The sequence below is a fragment of the Symphalangus syndactylus genome, chromosome 13, assembly GCF_028878055.3.
Source record: "Symphalangus syndactylus isolate Jambi chromosome 13, NHGRI_mSymSyn1-v2.1_pri, whole genome shotgun sequence".
Lineage (NCBI taxonomy): Eukaryota > Metazoa > Chordata > Mammalia > Primates > Hylobatidae > Symphalangus > Symphalangus syndactylus.
Genome location: NC_072435.2, coordinates 47,159,202 through 47,174,250, shown reverse-complemented (window position 1 = coordinate 47,174,250; position 15,049 = coordinate 47,159,202). Strand labels below are relative to the sequence as shown.

The 15,049-nt window shown below is 39.1% G+C and overlaps 2 protein-coding genes across 5 annotated transcripts in view; both read left to right on the top strand.

The window, feature by feature from the left end:
- Positions 1–15,049, top strand: part of LOC129459384 (zinc finger protein 85-like) — a 385,447-nt gene that overhangs the window by 360,993 nt on the left and 9,405 nt on the right.
- The window catches only part of LOC129459422 (zinc finger protein 708-like), a 35,619-nt gene that overhangs the window by 13,188 nt on the left and 7,382 nt on the right, over positions 1–15,049 (top strand). The window contains exons 2-4 of one of the 4 annotated variants that reach the window (XM_063616490.1): positions 6,251–6,377; positions 7,533–7,628; positions 9,276–10,623. In XM_063616490.1, the coding sequence (XP_063472560.1) occupies positions 6,251–6,377; positions 7,533–7,628; positions 9,276–9,361 (309 nt within the window). In that variant the 3' untranslated portion in view covers positions 9,362–10,623. Of the gene's footprint in view, positions 1–6,250; positions 6,378–7,532; positions 7,637–9,275; positions 10,624–15,049 lie in introns of those variants that run through there. The other 3 variants (XM_055236146.2, XM_063616489.1, XM_055236147.2) reach the window with 3 other exon arrangements.

The following is a 15,049-nucleotide window of genomic DNA, read 5'->3' as shown; positions in this document are numbered from 1 at the left end:
GAGCCAAGATTGTGCTATTGCACTCCAGCCTGGGCAACAAGAGCGACACTTTGTCTCAAAAAAAAAAAAAAAAAAAAAGAGATGGGATTTCACCATATTGGCCAGGCTGATCTGAAACTCCTGACCTCGTGATCCACCCGTCTCGGCCTCCCAAAGTGTTGGGATCACAGGTGTGAGCCACTGTGCCCAGCCTCAGGGACTCCTGTCATCAGACCTGAAACTGACTCTGAGACCATGGGGCCCAAAAACCCTACCAGAGTAACATGTGTGCATTGAATAGATATGTAGACATGAGAATTTTTAATTTCTTTTTTCTCCTCTGGCTAAAATGTCCACAAATATGCAAGTAATACCTGCTGCTACTCCACCCATCCAGAATCTAAATCTGCAGCTCCAATTTCTGAATCTAGATCTTGAGGCTTGGAAAAAATGAAAACTTTGCTGGACCCAGTGGCTTACTCCTATAATCCCAGCACTTTGAGAGGCCAAGGCGGGCGGATCACCTGAGGTCGGGAGTTCGAGACCAGCCTTACCAACATGGAGAAACCCTGTCTCTACTAAAAATACAAAAAATTAGCCAGGCGTGGTGGCACATGCCTGTAATCCCAGCTACTTGGGAGGCTGAGGCAGGAGAATTGCCTGAACCCGGGAGGAGGAAGTTGCGGTGAGCTGAGATTGTGCCACTGCACTCCAGCCTGGGCAACAAGAGCGAAACCCTGTCTCAAAAAAAAAAAAAAAAAAAAGAAAGAAAAAAAGAAAAGAAAAGGATTTGCATTTCCTATATAAAGTTTTTTGTTTTTTTTTTTTTGTGAGACAGAGTTTCGCTCTTGCTGTTCAGGCTGGAGTGCAATGGCACAAACTCGGCTCACCGCAATCTCCATCTCCCAGGTTCAGGCAATTCTCCTGCCTCAGCCTCTCGGTAGCTAGGATTACTGGCCTGCACCACCATGCCTGGCTAATAATCCTTTTCTTTATAAGTCTCAGAGAGACATTAAAATGAGACCACAATTATGTCTTTCCTTTTTCTTTGAGCTATGTAGTTACCTCTTGAAACTGCTTTCTATTGCCACAAGTAGCTATAAATTGAACTAATAATGCCACACTGGACATTATAACCCACCCCCTATAGCCTAACAATGTATATCCAATCAATAATCAATTTATTTTTGTAAATAAAAAAAATTTTTGACAGACAACTTTGTATCAACCCACTCTATGCGCCTCTCTTTTTGCCTTTACAAATCCAACTGTAACTGCTGCTAATCAAAGTACATATTCCAGGCAACTTGAATATTTGCTCCAGGTTACAATTCTCGAGTTTGGCCCAAATAAATTGTATACTTATATTCATGTTTTCTCAGCTATTTCCTTTTAGGTAAACATCATTTGGAACATGGCAGAGCAGCCTCTGAGGGGATCTCTCCTTTGATTGTACTTTGCTTTCTGTAACACCTAAGGATGCAGAGTCAGGTTGATCCCACTTAGAATCTGCACATAAGATCTGGCTTCTGCCTGGGATTACAAAACAGGGCCAGCCTTTGAATTGGGAATATACTGAAAACCAATAGAAGGCATTTTCTGCACTGTGAGATGTCAACATAGACATCCTACAGCTCGCTTTGAGACTGTGGCTCTTTGAGCTTTTCAGATTTTGTCCGGTAAGATCTTGTAGCAGGTCTGCCACAGTTATGTGAGAGGCTCCAGATGTAAATAGAATCTGATGGCAAATTCTGTAAATATAAATAAACATCTTAGAAGTGAGAGATCAAGACCGCAAAGTATCCGGAGCCATGACCGCAACTATACCTGCCTGTAAAATGTTATGTACAATACTCTTGTCCTTCCTCTTACCCAAAAGCTAGTTAATCAGAACAAGTAATTCTGGAGCTCAACCAGGGCAGTTCCATTTTCTATTTAGAATCAGCATGACTCTCTCTAGCCTGGCTTATCATTGGCCCATCAGCCCAGGGTCACTGGGAACCCTCTCACAATTACGTAGGCATTTTGGAGACATTTGAGGATGTCCAGAGCAGAATTGTATCAGGCTGACAAGAGTGGTTAATTCTGCTTTTGTCTCAGTGTAAGAGAAATGAGTCATCCTGTGTTTGTTTCTTCCCTTATACTAGGGATGTTTTTGGTTGGTACCCAGATGAGAGTTTCTCCAGTTTTCTGGTACTTGGGTAAAAACAAGGAGGAAATCTGGAGACTCAAGCAGATAAACTGATTGCTGTAATTTTATATGGCCATTAGAAAAATAGATGAAGCAGTCATGGTTTCTACAATCCAGGAACTTTTAGTCTAGACTAGCAACTGAATAAATGGTTGAATTAAGTATCATATGGTTGGTACAGCAAATAGGTGTGTGAAAAAATTGTGAGCTTTATTTGGGCCACTTTCTTTATATTGTTGTGGCTTCTGATGTCATCACTTGAAGGGATATTTATGGACAGAAGCATTATTATTTTTTGATTTCTTTTACCTTGCTAAGAGTACATATTTATCTTCTAATAATATTACCCTAGAAAACCTTAAGAGATTTGTTTAAATTGCTTATTAGTATATGTTATAAAATTGACAGGGCAGTGGCTAGAAAAGATTAAAATTACACAAACGCTGGGATTTAAGTTTCTCTTGGGTAAGCTTATGAAAAACAGAACTTGAAATACCCCAGTGGCATAGAGAACAGAATTCTACAGAGGGTCTCCCCTTCCCCAGTTCTATTCAGATTCACCCTTTCTGAGGGCCTTGTTTAGATCTCACCCAGCCCTGGAGTCTTGCCTCACAGAACTGATCAGAAGAGATCAGAATTTTGGCTGTTGAATTCTGCTGCCTCTCTAGAGCTGGTGCTCCCAATTTCCTGAAACCCAAAAGCAGATAAATGGGAAAAATAAAGTATGTATTTTAGGGTCTTAATTTCTTAATTTTTTATTAAAACCAAGGTTGCAGAAACATTCCATTTAGGAACTTGTTTTCTATTCCTGCAGATTCAGTAGTTGCTCCACAAGTTACCAAAAAGTAAATATAAACCCAGTAAAAATTCCTCGAAACTACATTAAACTCTTTCTGTAATCCTCTCATCTGTCTGTATTAGGCTTTTATTCTACACATTTTTTTTTTTTTTTTGAGACATACTCTCGCACTGTTGCCCAGGCTGGAGTGCAATGGCATGATCTTGGCTCACTGCAACCTCCGCCTCCCGGGTTCAAACAATTCTCCTGCCTCAGCCTCCTGAGTATCTGGGATTACAGGCACCCACCACCATGACTAGCTAATTTTTGTATTTTTAGTAGAGACAGGGCTTCATCGTGTTGGCCAGGCTGGTCTCAAACTCCTGACCTCGTGATCTGCTCGCCTCGGCCTCCCAAAGTGCTGGGATTACAGGCATGAACCACCGCCCCCGGCTTTTCTACACATTTTTTTAAAAAACCAATGACAGAGAAACAGTAGAAGAGATAAAAATGCTGGGCTCTTTATCTAAATCCTGGTAATTATTAAACACTTAGTACCAACTCTCATGATGTTACGAGAATTAAATCATATAATATGTTATTCCCAGCACAGTGCTCTGTAACATACTTTTTTTTTTTTTTTTTTGAGACAGGATCTTGCTCTGTCACCCAGGCCAGAGTGCAGTAACACAATCTCAGCTCTCTACAACTTCCTCTTCCCGGGTTCAAGCGATTCTCCCACTCAGCCTCCTGTAGCTGGAATTACAGGCACATGCCACCACACCTGGCTAATTTTTTTTTGTATTTTTAGTAGAGATGAGGTTCCACCATATTGTCCAGGTTGACCTTGAACTCCTGAGCTCAAGTGATCCACCTGCCTCCTAGGATTACAGGCATGAGCCACTGCACCCAGCCTGTAACATACCCTTGAGAGCACATAGTACCTGCTTAATACACCTTGCATTAGTACATGTTGTTTTCCAAATGCAGACTTATTCAGACATTGCTGCCTTCTGTTTCCTTTGTAAACTTTAAAGAGCCAGCAAATAATATGAAACTTTAGGATGAAGATGGGTTGTCTTTATTTGTACCAGAAATACTTGTGTTGTGACAAGAGTGCTGAGTGTAAGGGACTCTGTGCTGTGCCTGCTTTCTCTAACTACTGCTGATAATGAGCCCAGGGGGAGCAACATTAGCATTGACAGGGGACTTGTTTAAAACATTTATCCATGGATCCTTTCCAAACCTGCAGAATCCCATTACATAGAGTGGGTCCAAAATTACCAAGTGAATTTTAAGCTCACTAAAGCTTGAGAGGCAATGCTTAGCTAAGTGGTTATCAGCCCAGGCTTCTCATTAGGATCACACAGCCAGTTTGCAGAAATCTCTGTATTTGTCCCCTCCCCACAGGCTCTGTTTATTGTTCCGGGTGGACACATCCATACTGTGTTTTTTTGTTTGGAGATGGAGTCTCACTCTGTCTCCCAGGCTGGAGTGTAGTGGCTTGATCTCGGTTCACTGCAACCTCTGCCTGCCAGGTTCAAGTGATTCTCCTTGAGACAGCCTCCCAAGCAGCTGGGATTACACGTGCACGCCACTGTGCCTGACTAATTTTTGTATTTTTTTTTTTTTTTTTGAGATGGAGTGTTGCTCTGTCACCAGGCTGGAGTGCAGTGGCACAATCTCAGCTCACTGCAACCTCTGCCTCCCACATTCAAGCAATTGTCCTGCCTCACCCTCTTGAGTAGCTGGGACTACAGGCACGTTCCACCACGCCCAGCTAATTTTTGTGTTTTTAGTGGAGACAGGGTTTCACCATGTTGGCCAGGCTGGTTTCAAATTTCTGACCTCAGGAGATCCACCCGCCTTGGCCCTTCAAAGTGCTGGGATTACAGGCTTGAGCCACCGCACCTGGCTCCATGTTGTTTTAATTAAGTGCCTCGTGATTTTAACGTGAGGCTAGAATTGAGTATCAGGGGTTCAGATACATTCATGAGAGTGAAGTTTCCCCTTTGCACTAAAAGGGTGGCCACAGGGCTGTTTCTGTTTGGGTTTGGTAGGGAGAGGATGGTGTGGTCCATATTTTTATTACTGTAGCAGAAATTGTTGGTGTCCATGTAAGGGAAGGGAACCTGAGGACAGGAAAAATGAAACTTAATATCTTTATTTCCATGGTGCAGCGTGTTTTTCCTGCTTCTCTTCTGTTACAAAGGACAGAAATGAGTGGACTTTTTCTGCAAGTCTTCATCTTGTTGCTTGTGGGTGTGGTGGCATCAGGTAAACAGGTAGTGCTGACCCCTTTAAAGGCGTATTCTCCAGATGTCCACCTAAAATCATTATTAAAAATTAAAACGTGAAAGATATGTTTATCTTGAACTTTGCACAGAACTGTTTTCTTTATGGTTAAATTCAGACTATAGTTCACTTTTGGGGGGAATATTCCAGCAGTGGTGCTGTGTCCTTCTGTGTTATACATTAGCACATCATAAAAATTTGTCCTAGTGCAGTTGATATTAATAATTCTTTTGGTTAAAAAAAAGACAAAATAATTCTTTTGGTTAAAGAGCTCTCTAAAAGATTTTTTCACTATAGAGTTAATTATTTTTCTGTTCATTATTAAGTATCTTTATGCAGCTAATGTGCATAAATCATCATATTTTATCTGGGAGCTGACTTTTTCTTAGGTTTTCCTTGTATACATATGTCTTTGGAAAATGAAAGCTCTTATCTTTGTTTACAGGTAAGTAAAATGGAAAAAAACACAGGCCCTTCTACTTACTGGATGTTTGACAAAATATTCTTTTTGGGCCAAAAACATTGGCATTATTGGTGAGCTTGTTAGAAATTCAAAAACCGAGACTCTATTCTAGATCTTCTGAAAAAAATAATCTCCACTAACAAGATTTCCAGTTTATTTTACAGACTAAACTTTGAGAAGCACTTTCTAACTCAACATGTCTTTTCCATCTGAAAAATATACACAAGTCATTCTGTATGACGTATACATAGCAATTAAAAATGTACATGTTTGTGTTCATGCCCTTAAGTTTATACTTTATCATTCAGAAAAGTAACATGTATATGCTGATTTCGTGGATCTTATACTACTCTCTTTTTTCAGAGTTAGAGAATACATTAGAGAATGTTTCTGTGTTGAAAATTATTTTATTGGATAATTTCAGTCACTCCTATAAGTCAGAACCAGTTCTCTTTACTCTCTCATTTCACCTTGAGTCAAATTAAAAATTCTGTCCATACCCACTTGGTAAATATGTGTGTGTGTGTGTGTATGTGTTTTTCAGGGACCATTGACATTTATGGATGTGGCCATAGAATTCTCTCTGGAGGAGTGGCAGTGCCTGGACACAGCACAGCAGAATTTATATAGGACTGTCATGTTAGAGAACTACAGAAACCTGGTATTCCTGGGTGAGGATAAGTTTTTTTTTTTAATTTTTATTATTTATTATTATTATTTTTTTGAGACAGAGTTTCACTCTGTCACCCAGGCTGGAGTGCAGTGGCACGATCTCAGCTCATTGCAACCTTTGCCTCCAGGGTTCAAGTGATTCTCCTGCCTCAGCCTCCTGAGTAGCTGGGATTACAGGCGTGTGCCACCATGCCCGGCTAATTTTGGTATTTTTAGTAGAGACGGGGTTTTACCATGTTGGTCAGGCTGATCTCGAACTCCTGACCTCAGGATCTGCCCGCCTCAGCCTCCCAAAGTGCTAGGATTACAGGCATGAGCCACCTTGCCCAGCGGGTGAGGATAACTTTAATACACAATTCCTAATATACTCTAAAGGTTTCATTTCTCTTTTTCGTTGCATGTTTTTTGGCAATTCATGCTTTGCATAAATGAGTTTCAGCTACCTGTTTTTAAGAAAATGTAGGATTTATCTGTGTAGATGTTTCATTCTGACCTGAACTTTCCACCTTTCTGAGCTGATCTGTATCCTTCACTCTAGATTAGTGGTAATTCCAGAAATTTAGTGTCATAAAATACTGTTGCCCACACCTTAAAATCTAATTGCCACCACCAATTTTTGATTCAGTAGCACTGAGTAGTAAAATTAAGAACATACAAATTGAAAATATTTTCTTAATATTTAGAAATTTTGTTATAAGTTAGTATTTTGTGATTAATTTACTGGAATATATTTTGTGATTAATTTACTAGAATATTCTATTACATTCTCTTTTTAAAATATTTTCTTCTGAGATGGAGTCTTGCTCTGTCACTCAGGCTGGATGCAGTGGTGCAATCTTAGCTCACTGCAACCTTTGCCTCCTGGGTTCTAGCGATTCTCCTGCCTCAGCCTCCTGAGCAGCTAGGACTACAGGTGTGCACCACCACATCCAGCTAATTTCTGTATTTTCAGTAGAGACAGGGTTTCGCCACGTTGACCAGTCTGGTCTCGAACTCCTGACCTCAGTTGATCTACCCACCTTTGCCTCTCAGAGTGCTGGGATTACCAGCATGAGCCACTGTGCCTGGCCTACATTCTCTTTACTGAGAAAATTACTAGGTTGGTAATTCGAGAATATGAGCAAGATTCATGTTATTTATTTTTAATAAAACAGGTATTGCTGTGTCTAATTTAGACCTGATCACCTGTCTGGAGCAAGGAAAAGAGCCCTGGAATATGAAGAGACACGAGATGGTAGCCAAACCCCCAGGTAGGTGAGAGTGAATACAACAGATGACACAGATGAGAGGTCCAAATGTGAAAGAGAAAGCCAGTCCTTAAAATTTGACTTGGAAATCTGTGTTCCAAAGGAAATAGTTTCTAGGCAGCTGTTTTTTTTTTGTTTTGTTTTTTTAACTTCAACGTAGGGGCATCTTCTGTCTTATGGTTTTAAATTCTTTAAAAATTCTACTTCCCCTTCAGTGAGCTTCCTTCAAGTTTACAGTGAGCTAAAGTCCTCTTCATGGCATATAAGAGATTGCACAATCTGACTTTTTTTTTCCATTGTTTTTGGAGACTCAGAAATATCTGCATAATTTTGAGAAACTCTGTGTTAAACTATTTTGTAAGTTCTCTTTTTGCATCATGTTTGAAATGTGTAAGAGTTGTGGTTTCTGTTCCATTGGTTTTTTTGTTTATTTTTCTGCACATTTCATCCTATTTGTATTACTACAGGCTTGAAATATAGTTTGAAATTAAAAAGTATGATGTTCTGCTTTGTTCTTATTCCTTATGATTGCTTTGACTATTCAAAGTTTCTTGTAGTTTTGGCTGGGGGCAGTGGCTCACAGCTGTAATCCTAACACTTTGGGAGGCCGAGGCAGAAGGATCCCTTAAGCCTAGGAGTTGGATACCAACCTGGGCAACATAAGGAGACCCTGTCTCTTAAAAAGATTTACTGGGCTGGGCACGGTGGCTCACGCCTGTAACCCAGTACTTTGGGAGGCCGAGGTGGGTGGATCACCTGAGGTCAGGAGTTCAAGACCAGCCTGACCAACATGGTGAAACCCCGTCTCTACTAAAAATACAAAATTAGCCGGGCGTGGTGGTGCATGCCTGTAATCCCAGCTACTCTGGAGGCTGAGGCAGGAGAATTGCTTGAACCCGGGAGGCAGAGGTTGCTGTGAGCTGAGATTGTGCCACTGCACTCCAGCCTTGACAATAAGAGTGAAACTCCATCTCAAAAAAAGATTTATTGTAGTTTAATGTAAATTTAGGGATTGTATTTTCTATTACTATGAAAAAAATGCCACTAGAATTTTGGTAGGGAGTTTCTTGAATCTGTAGATCACTTTGGATAATATGGTACTTTAACAATATTTATTCTTTAAATCCATAGATATTAAATATTTTAAAATTTGTGTCTTCTCTAATTTCATCATTGAAATCTTATATCTTTTATTGTAAAGATTTTTTTCACTTTCTTGGGTGAATTTGTTCTCAGTAGTATATTATTTTAATGCTATTGTAAATAATATTGTTTTCTTCCTTTATTTTATTAGACAATTTAGGTTTATGGAACCATAACTTGTATGTTGATTTTATATTTGGTAATTTACTGAGTGTATTTATTAATTTAGATAGGTTTTAATGTACTGTTTATGTATTTTTATATGTAAGATTTTATGATCTACATACAGAAACATTTTACTTGTCTTCAATTTCAATGGGTTTTTTATTTTTTGACTAATTCTTCTGCCACGTATTTTCAGTGTTATGTTAAAAGAGAAGCATTGACAAGTGGGCACAATATAGTTTGGCATTGGTGTCTGCAAATTTGAAAATGCAAATGCCTCTTCAAGTTTTTATAAACTGATAAACTGATTTCAGAAGGTAAAGTTGTTTTTTTTTTTTCTAGAAACTGAGTCTCGCTCTGTCACCCAGGCTGTAATGCAGTCGTGTGATCTTGGCTCACTGCAACCTCCGCCTCCCAGGTTCAAGTGATTCTGGTGCTTCAGCCTCCCGAGTAGCTGGGATTACAGGCGCGTGCCACCATGCCCAGCTAATTTTTGTATTTTTAGTAGACGGGGTTTCACCATGTTGGTAAGGCTGGTCTTGAACTCCTGACCTTGTGATCCACCCGCCTCAGCTTCCCAAAGTGCTGGGATTACAGGCGTGAGCCACTTCACCCAGCCAAGATCTTCTTTTTTGGGCTGCCAGGGTTTTGGGATGCCCTCTGGGTTTGTGGAGAGGGGTAGTAGCTTGGTCTCAAGCCAGCAGTTTCTGTACTAGGGTCCACCTTTAGTTGGCTGGTTACAAGGGGCTTGGATAGTTGTAATTCCTATTTTATTTTATTCTATTTTATTTTATTTTATTTTATTTTATTTTATTTTTCTTTTGAGGTAGAGTTTTGCTCTTATTGCCCAGGCTGGAGTGCAGTGACCTGATCTCGGCTAACTGAAACCTCTGCCTCCCGGGTTCAAGCGATTTCTCCTGCCCCAGCCTTCCGAGTAGCTGGGATTACAGGTGTCCACCACCACACCCGGCTAATTTTTGTATTTTTAGTAGAGATGGGGTTTCACCATGTTGGTCAAGCTGGTCTCGAATTCCCAACCTTGTGATCTGCCTGCCTTGGCCTCGCAAAGTGCTGGGATTACAGGCCTGAGCCTCCATGCCCGGCCAATATTTATAACATTTTAAAACAATGGCTGCTGTTTGTTTTCTGCCAACAATCAACAGGGGTTTTATTTTCATTGCATTATCAACAGATTTGGTGTTTTTCATAAATTTACAGTGGCCATGGTAATGGGTGTGAGGTGATTTCATTTTTATGTGTTTCTCTACAAATTATTAATTTTGCTTTTCAAGTACTTTTTCCCTTTTAGGTATCTTTTTTAATGAAAATTCAGTTCAATTATTTTTTCATTAATAAATCAAGTTATTCAGCTTTATTGTTCAGTTTAAAGAGTTGTTAATATATTCTGAATATTAACTCATCACTCATCTCTTGTGATTTGCAAATATTTTCACCCATTTCTAGGAGGCATTGTCTATTGAATTTTTGTTTTGATGTGCAGAAATTTTGAAATAAAATGCAGTTAAATCTTAATGGTTATTGTTGTTGTAGTTGCTCATGCATTTAGTGTCGTATCTAAAAAAATAGTGCCAAGACCAATGACAAGACTTTTTCCTATATTTTTTCTAAGAGATGTTATTTATCTTTTCACGTTTAAGTATTTAGTTAAACCATTTTTTTTTGTATTTTGTTCAAGGAAATGATCCAACTTTATTTCATCAGTGTCGATATCCAGTTTTCAACAATATTTTTTGAAGAGAATATCTTTTCTCTATTGTATGCTCATGGCAACTTTGTGGAAGATTATTTTATCTTATACAGAAGAGTTCATTTCTGGGCTCTCTATTCTGTTCTTTCATCTGTTTATCTTTGTGTCAGTACCACATTGTTTTGTTTTTGTAGCTTTTAATATGTTTTGAAATCAGAAAGTATAATGCCTCTTTGTTCTTTTTCAAGGGTGTTTATATATAGTTTATAATCAAATTTAAAAATTTTAGGCCAGGCCCAGTGGCTCACGCTTGTAATCCCAGCACTTTGGGAGGCCAAGGCGGGCAGATCATGAGGTCAGGAGTTCGAGACCATCCTGGTGAACATGGTGAAACCCCGTCTCTACTAAAAAAAAAATACGAAAATTAGCTGGGCGTGGTGGCGGGTGCCTGTATTCCCAGCTACTCAGGAGGCTGAGGCAAGAGAATCGCTTGAATCCAGGAAGCAGAGGTTGCAGTGAGCCGAGATCATGCCACTGCAGCTACTGCACTCCAGCCTGGCAACAGAGTGAGACTCCATCAAAAAAAATAAAAATAAAAAAGTAAACTATATTTCTGTAAAAAACTGTGTGATTAGGGTTTTTATAGAGATTATATTAAATTCATTCACCACTGTAGGTCATAGTAATGTCTTTGAAAAATTAAATTTTTTGACCCTGGAGCAAGAATATGTTGAAAAGTGGCTGGGTGCAGTGGCTCACGCCTGTAATCCCAGCACTTTGGGAGGCAAGCGAATCACAAGGTCAAGAGATCGAGATCATCCCGGCCAACCTGGTGGAACCCTGTCTCTACTGAAAGTACAAAAATTAGCTGGGCGTAGTGGCACACAGCTGTAGTCCTAGCTACTCAGGAGGCTGAGACAGGACAATTGCTTGAACCCTGGAGGCAGAGTTTGTAGTGAGCCGAGATCACACTATTGCACTCCAGCCTGGCAACAGAGCGAGACTCCGTCTCCAAAAAAAAAAAAAAAAAAAAAAGAATCTGTTGAAGAGTGTGTTTTAATTTCATATTTTTTGGATTTCTCAGTTTTACTTTGGCTTTTAATTCCTGGTTTCTTTCAGTTTTGGTCAGAAAACATAGTGTATACTTTTGGTCTTCTTAAATGTATTTGTTGTTATTTTGAGACAGGATCTTACTCTGTTGCCCAGGTTGTAGTGCAGTGACATGATTTTGGCTCACTACAACCTCAGCCTGCTGGGCTCAAGTGATCCTTTTACCTCAAATTTTTGAGCTGGGACTACAGAAATGCACTACTACCCCTGGTTAATTTTTTGATTTATTAGTAGCGACAGGGTCTCACTATGTTGTGTAAGCTGGTCCCAAACTTTTTGCCCCATGTGATTCTCCCAAAGTGTTGAGATTATAGATATGAGCCTCTGCACTCAGCCGGTATTCATAAATTTAATAAGACTTGGTATGTGTCGTAGCAGAACACACCAGGAGCAAGTAAGAATATTGTGTGTATTCTCTTGCTTTTGCCTGGAAAGTTTTGTACCTGTCTGTTAAGCCTAGTTGGTGATATGATATGGTTGGCCTAAGGTTAGAGGATGTCCGTTTTCTCTAAACCTCATGCTGCAATATAATCCTCTTGTTTGATGTGGGACCTGGTGGGACGTGTTTGGGTCATGGGGGAGCAAATTCCTCATAAATGGCTTGGCATCATCCTTTTGATAATCAAAAAGATTACACTCTATTAATTCAAATGAGAGCTGGTTGGTTAAAAAAAAAAAAAAAACCTGGCTTCTTCACCTCACATTTACTCTGTCTCTTACTGTGTGATGTGTCCAGTTATACTTTGCCTTCCACAATGATTATAAGCTTACTAGGACCCCTACTCACCAGAAACAGATGCTGACACACACTTCCTGTACAGTCTGCTGAACTGTGAGCCAAATAAACCTTTTTTCTTTATAAATTATCTACTCTCAGGTATTCCTCTGTATGTAAAATAATTAATACAGTCTATAATGTCTGAGTTTTTTATTTTCATATTTATTATTGCTAATCGGGTGTTGATGTTTACAGTTATTATGTTGCTAAGTATTTCTTCACTTTTGTCAGTATTTGCTTTATATATTTTGCAGCTCTGATGTTTTATACATACATATATATAGAGAGATATAATAGTTATAGATTCCTGGTAAATTGACCTGTTTTATCATTATATAATATCAATTTTGTTCTCATGCTAGTACTTGACTAAAAGCATATTATGTCTAATATAATTATAACTACCTCACCCAATTGTGGTTACTATATGCATGAAAAATAAGTTTTTTCTATTATGTTACTTTCAGTCTATTCAATGCAATGGTAAAACCAGTCTCTTGTAGGCAGCATATTGTATGCTTTTTTCTAAAGTTACTCAGATATTTTATTTCTTTTTCTTTTTTATAATTTTATTTATTTATTCATTTATTTTAATTTTTTTTCTTTTTGAGAAAGGATCTCACTCCATTGCCCAGGCTGGAGTGCTGTAGCATGATCTTGGCTCACTGCAACCTCCACCTCCTGGATTCAAGTGATTCTCATGCCTCAGCCTCCCAAGTAGCTGGGATTACAGGCATGTGCCACCACACCCATCTAATTTTTTCTATTTTCAGTAGAGATGGGGTTTCACTGTCTTGACCAGGGTAGTGTCAAACTCCTGGCCTCAAGTGATCCACCCACCTTGGACTCCCAAAATGCTGGGATTACAGGCATGAGTTACCATGCCTGGCCTATTTATTCATTCAATTTTGAAATAGGGTTTCACTCTGTCAAGCAGGCTGGTTTTCAGTGGCATGATCATGGCTCACTGCAGCCTCAACTTTCCAAACTCTGATGATCCTCTCATTTCAGCCTCTCAAATAGCTGCATTACAAATATTTGCCATCACACCCAGCAAGTTTTATTGTATTTTTTTTTTTTGTAGAGACAGGGTTTTGAGATGTTGCTCAGGCTGATCTCAAACGCCTGGGATCAAGTGATCAGCCCACTTTGACCTCACAACATCTTGGGATTATGTTTCTTTCTATTAAGTAGTTTAATTAATTTGTATTTAAAATGATTGCTTTAAAATAGGGTTACTATTACCAGTTTTACTGTTACTGTTTTGTGTTTCTTGTAGATTTTTTTTCTCATTTCTTGTTTTACTGCCTTTATTTTTATTTATTCTGTGTAGTGACATGCTTTGGTTATTTTTCCTTTTCCTTATTTATACTTTCCATAAATATTATCTTTGTAATTGTCTTGAGAAATGGAGATTACATAAAACATTTTATTTTTTTTTTTTATTTTTATTTTTTTGAGATGGAGTTTTACTCTTGTTGCTGGAGTGCAATGGCACGATCTTGGCTCACTGCAACCTCCGCCTCCCGGATTCAAGTGATTCTCCTGCCTCAGCTCCCCGAGAAGCTGGGATTACAGGCATGCACCACCAGGCCCGGCTAATTTTGTATTTTTAGTAGAGATGAGGTTTCTCCATGTTGGTCAGGCTGGTCTCGAACTCCCAACCTCAGGTGATCTGCCCACCTCGGCCTCCCAAAGTGCTGGGATTACAGGCGTGAGCCACTGCGCCTGGCCTACGTAAAACATTTTAATATGAAAATAATATATTTTATTTTATTTTATTTTATTTTATTTTTTTGAGACAGCGTGTCGCTCTGTCACCCAGGCTGGAGTGCAATGGCATGATCTTGGCTCACTGCAACCTCCACCTCCCAGGTTCAAGCAATTCTCCTGCTTCAGCCTCCCAAGTACCTGGGCTTACAGGTACTTGCCACCACACCCAGCTGATTTTTTGTATTTTTAGTAGAGATGGGTTTTTGCCATGTTGGGCAGGCTGGTCTCAAACTGCTGACCTCAGGTGATACACCTGCCTCAGCCTCTCAAAGTACTGGAATTACAGATGTGAGCCACAGCACCCAGCCAAAACTAAAATGATATATTTTAATCTTATAACAACTTCAATTTAATACAAAAGCTATGCCTTTATATTTTTCAGTAGTTATTGATATTAAAGATTATTTTATACTATGCATCTACTAACAGGTGTATATTTTATATTTCATATTCTACAGAAGTAGTTTAAGGATTTTGTGTACCATCATTATGATAGTAAATAATTCTATATGTGTCTGTATATTTACATTTAAAAGAGAGCTTTATTTTATATATGGTTTTATGATGCTGGCCAGCATCATTTTAATTTTCAAAATAATGGACTCATTTTAGTATTTCTCTTTGTTTATATGCAGAGTCTCACTATGTTGCTCAGGCTGATCTTGAACTCCTATTCTCAAGTGATCTGGCTGCCTTGGCCTGCTAAAACTGTAGGATTCATAGGCCCGAACCACTGTGCCTGGACAC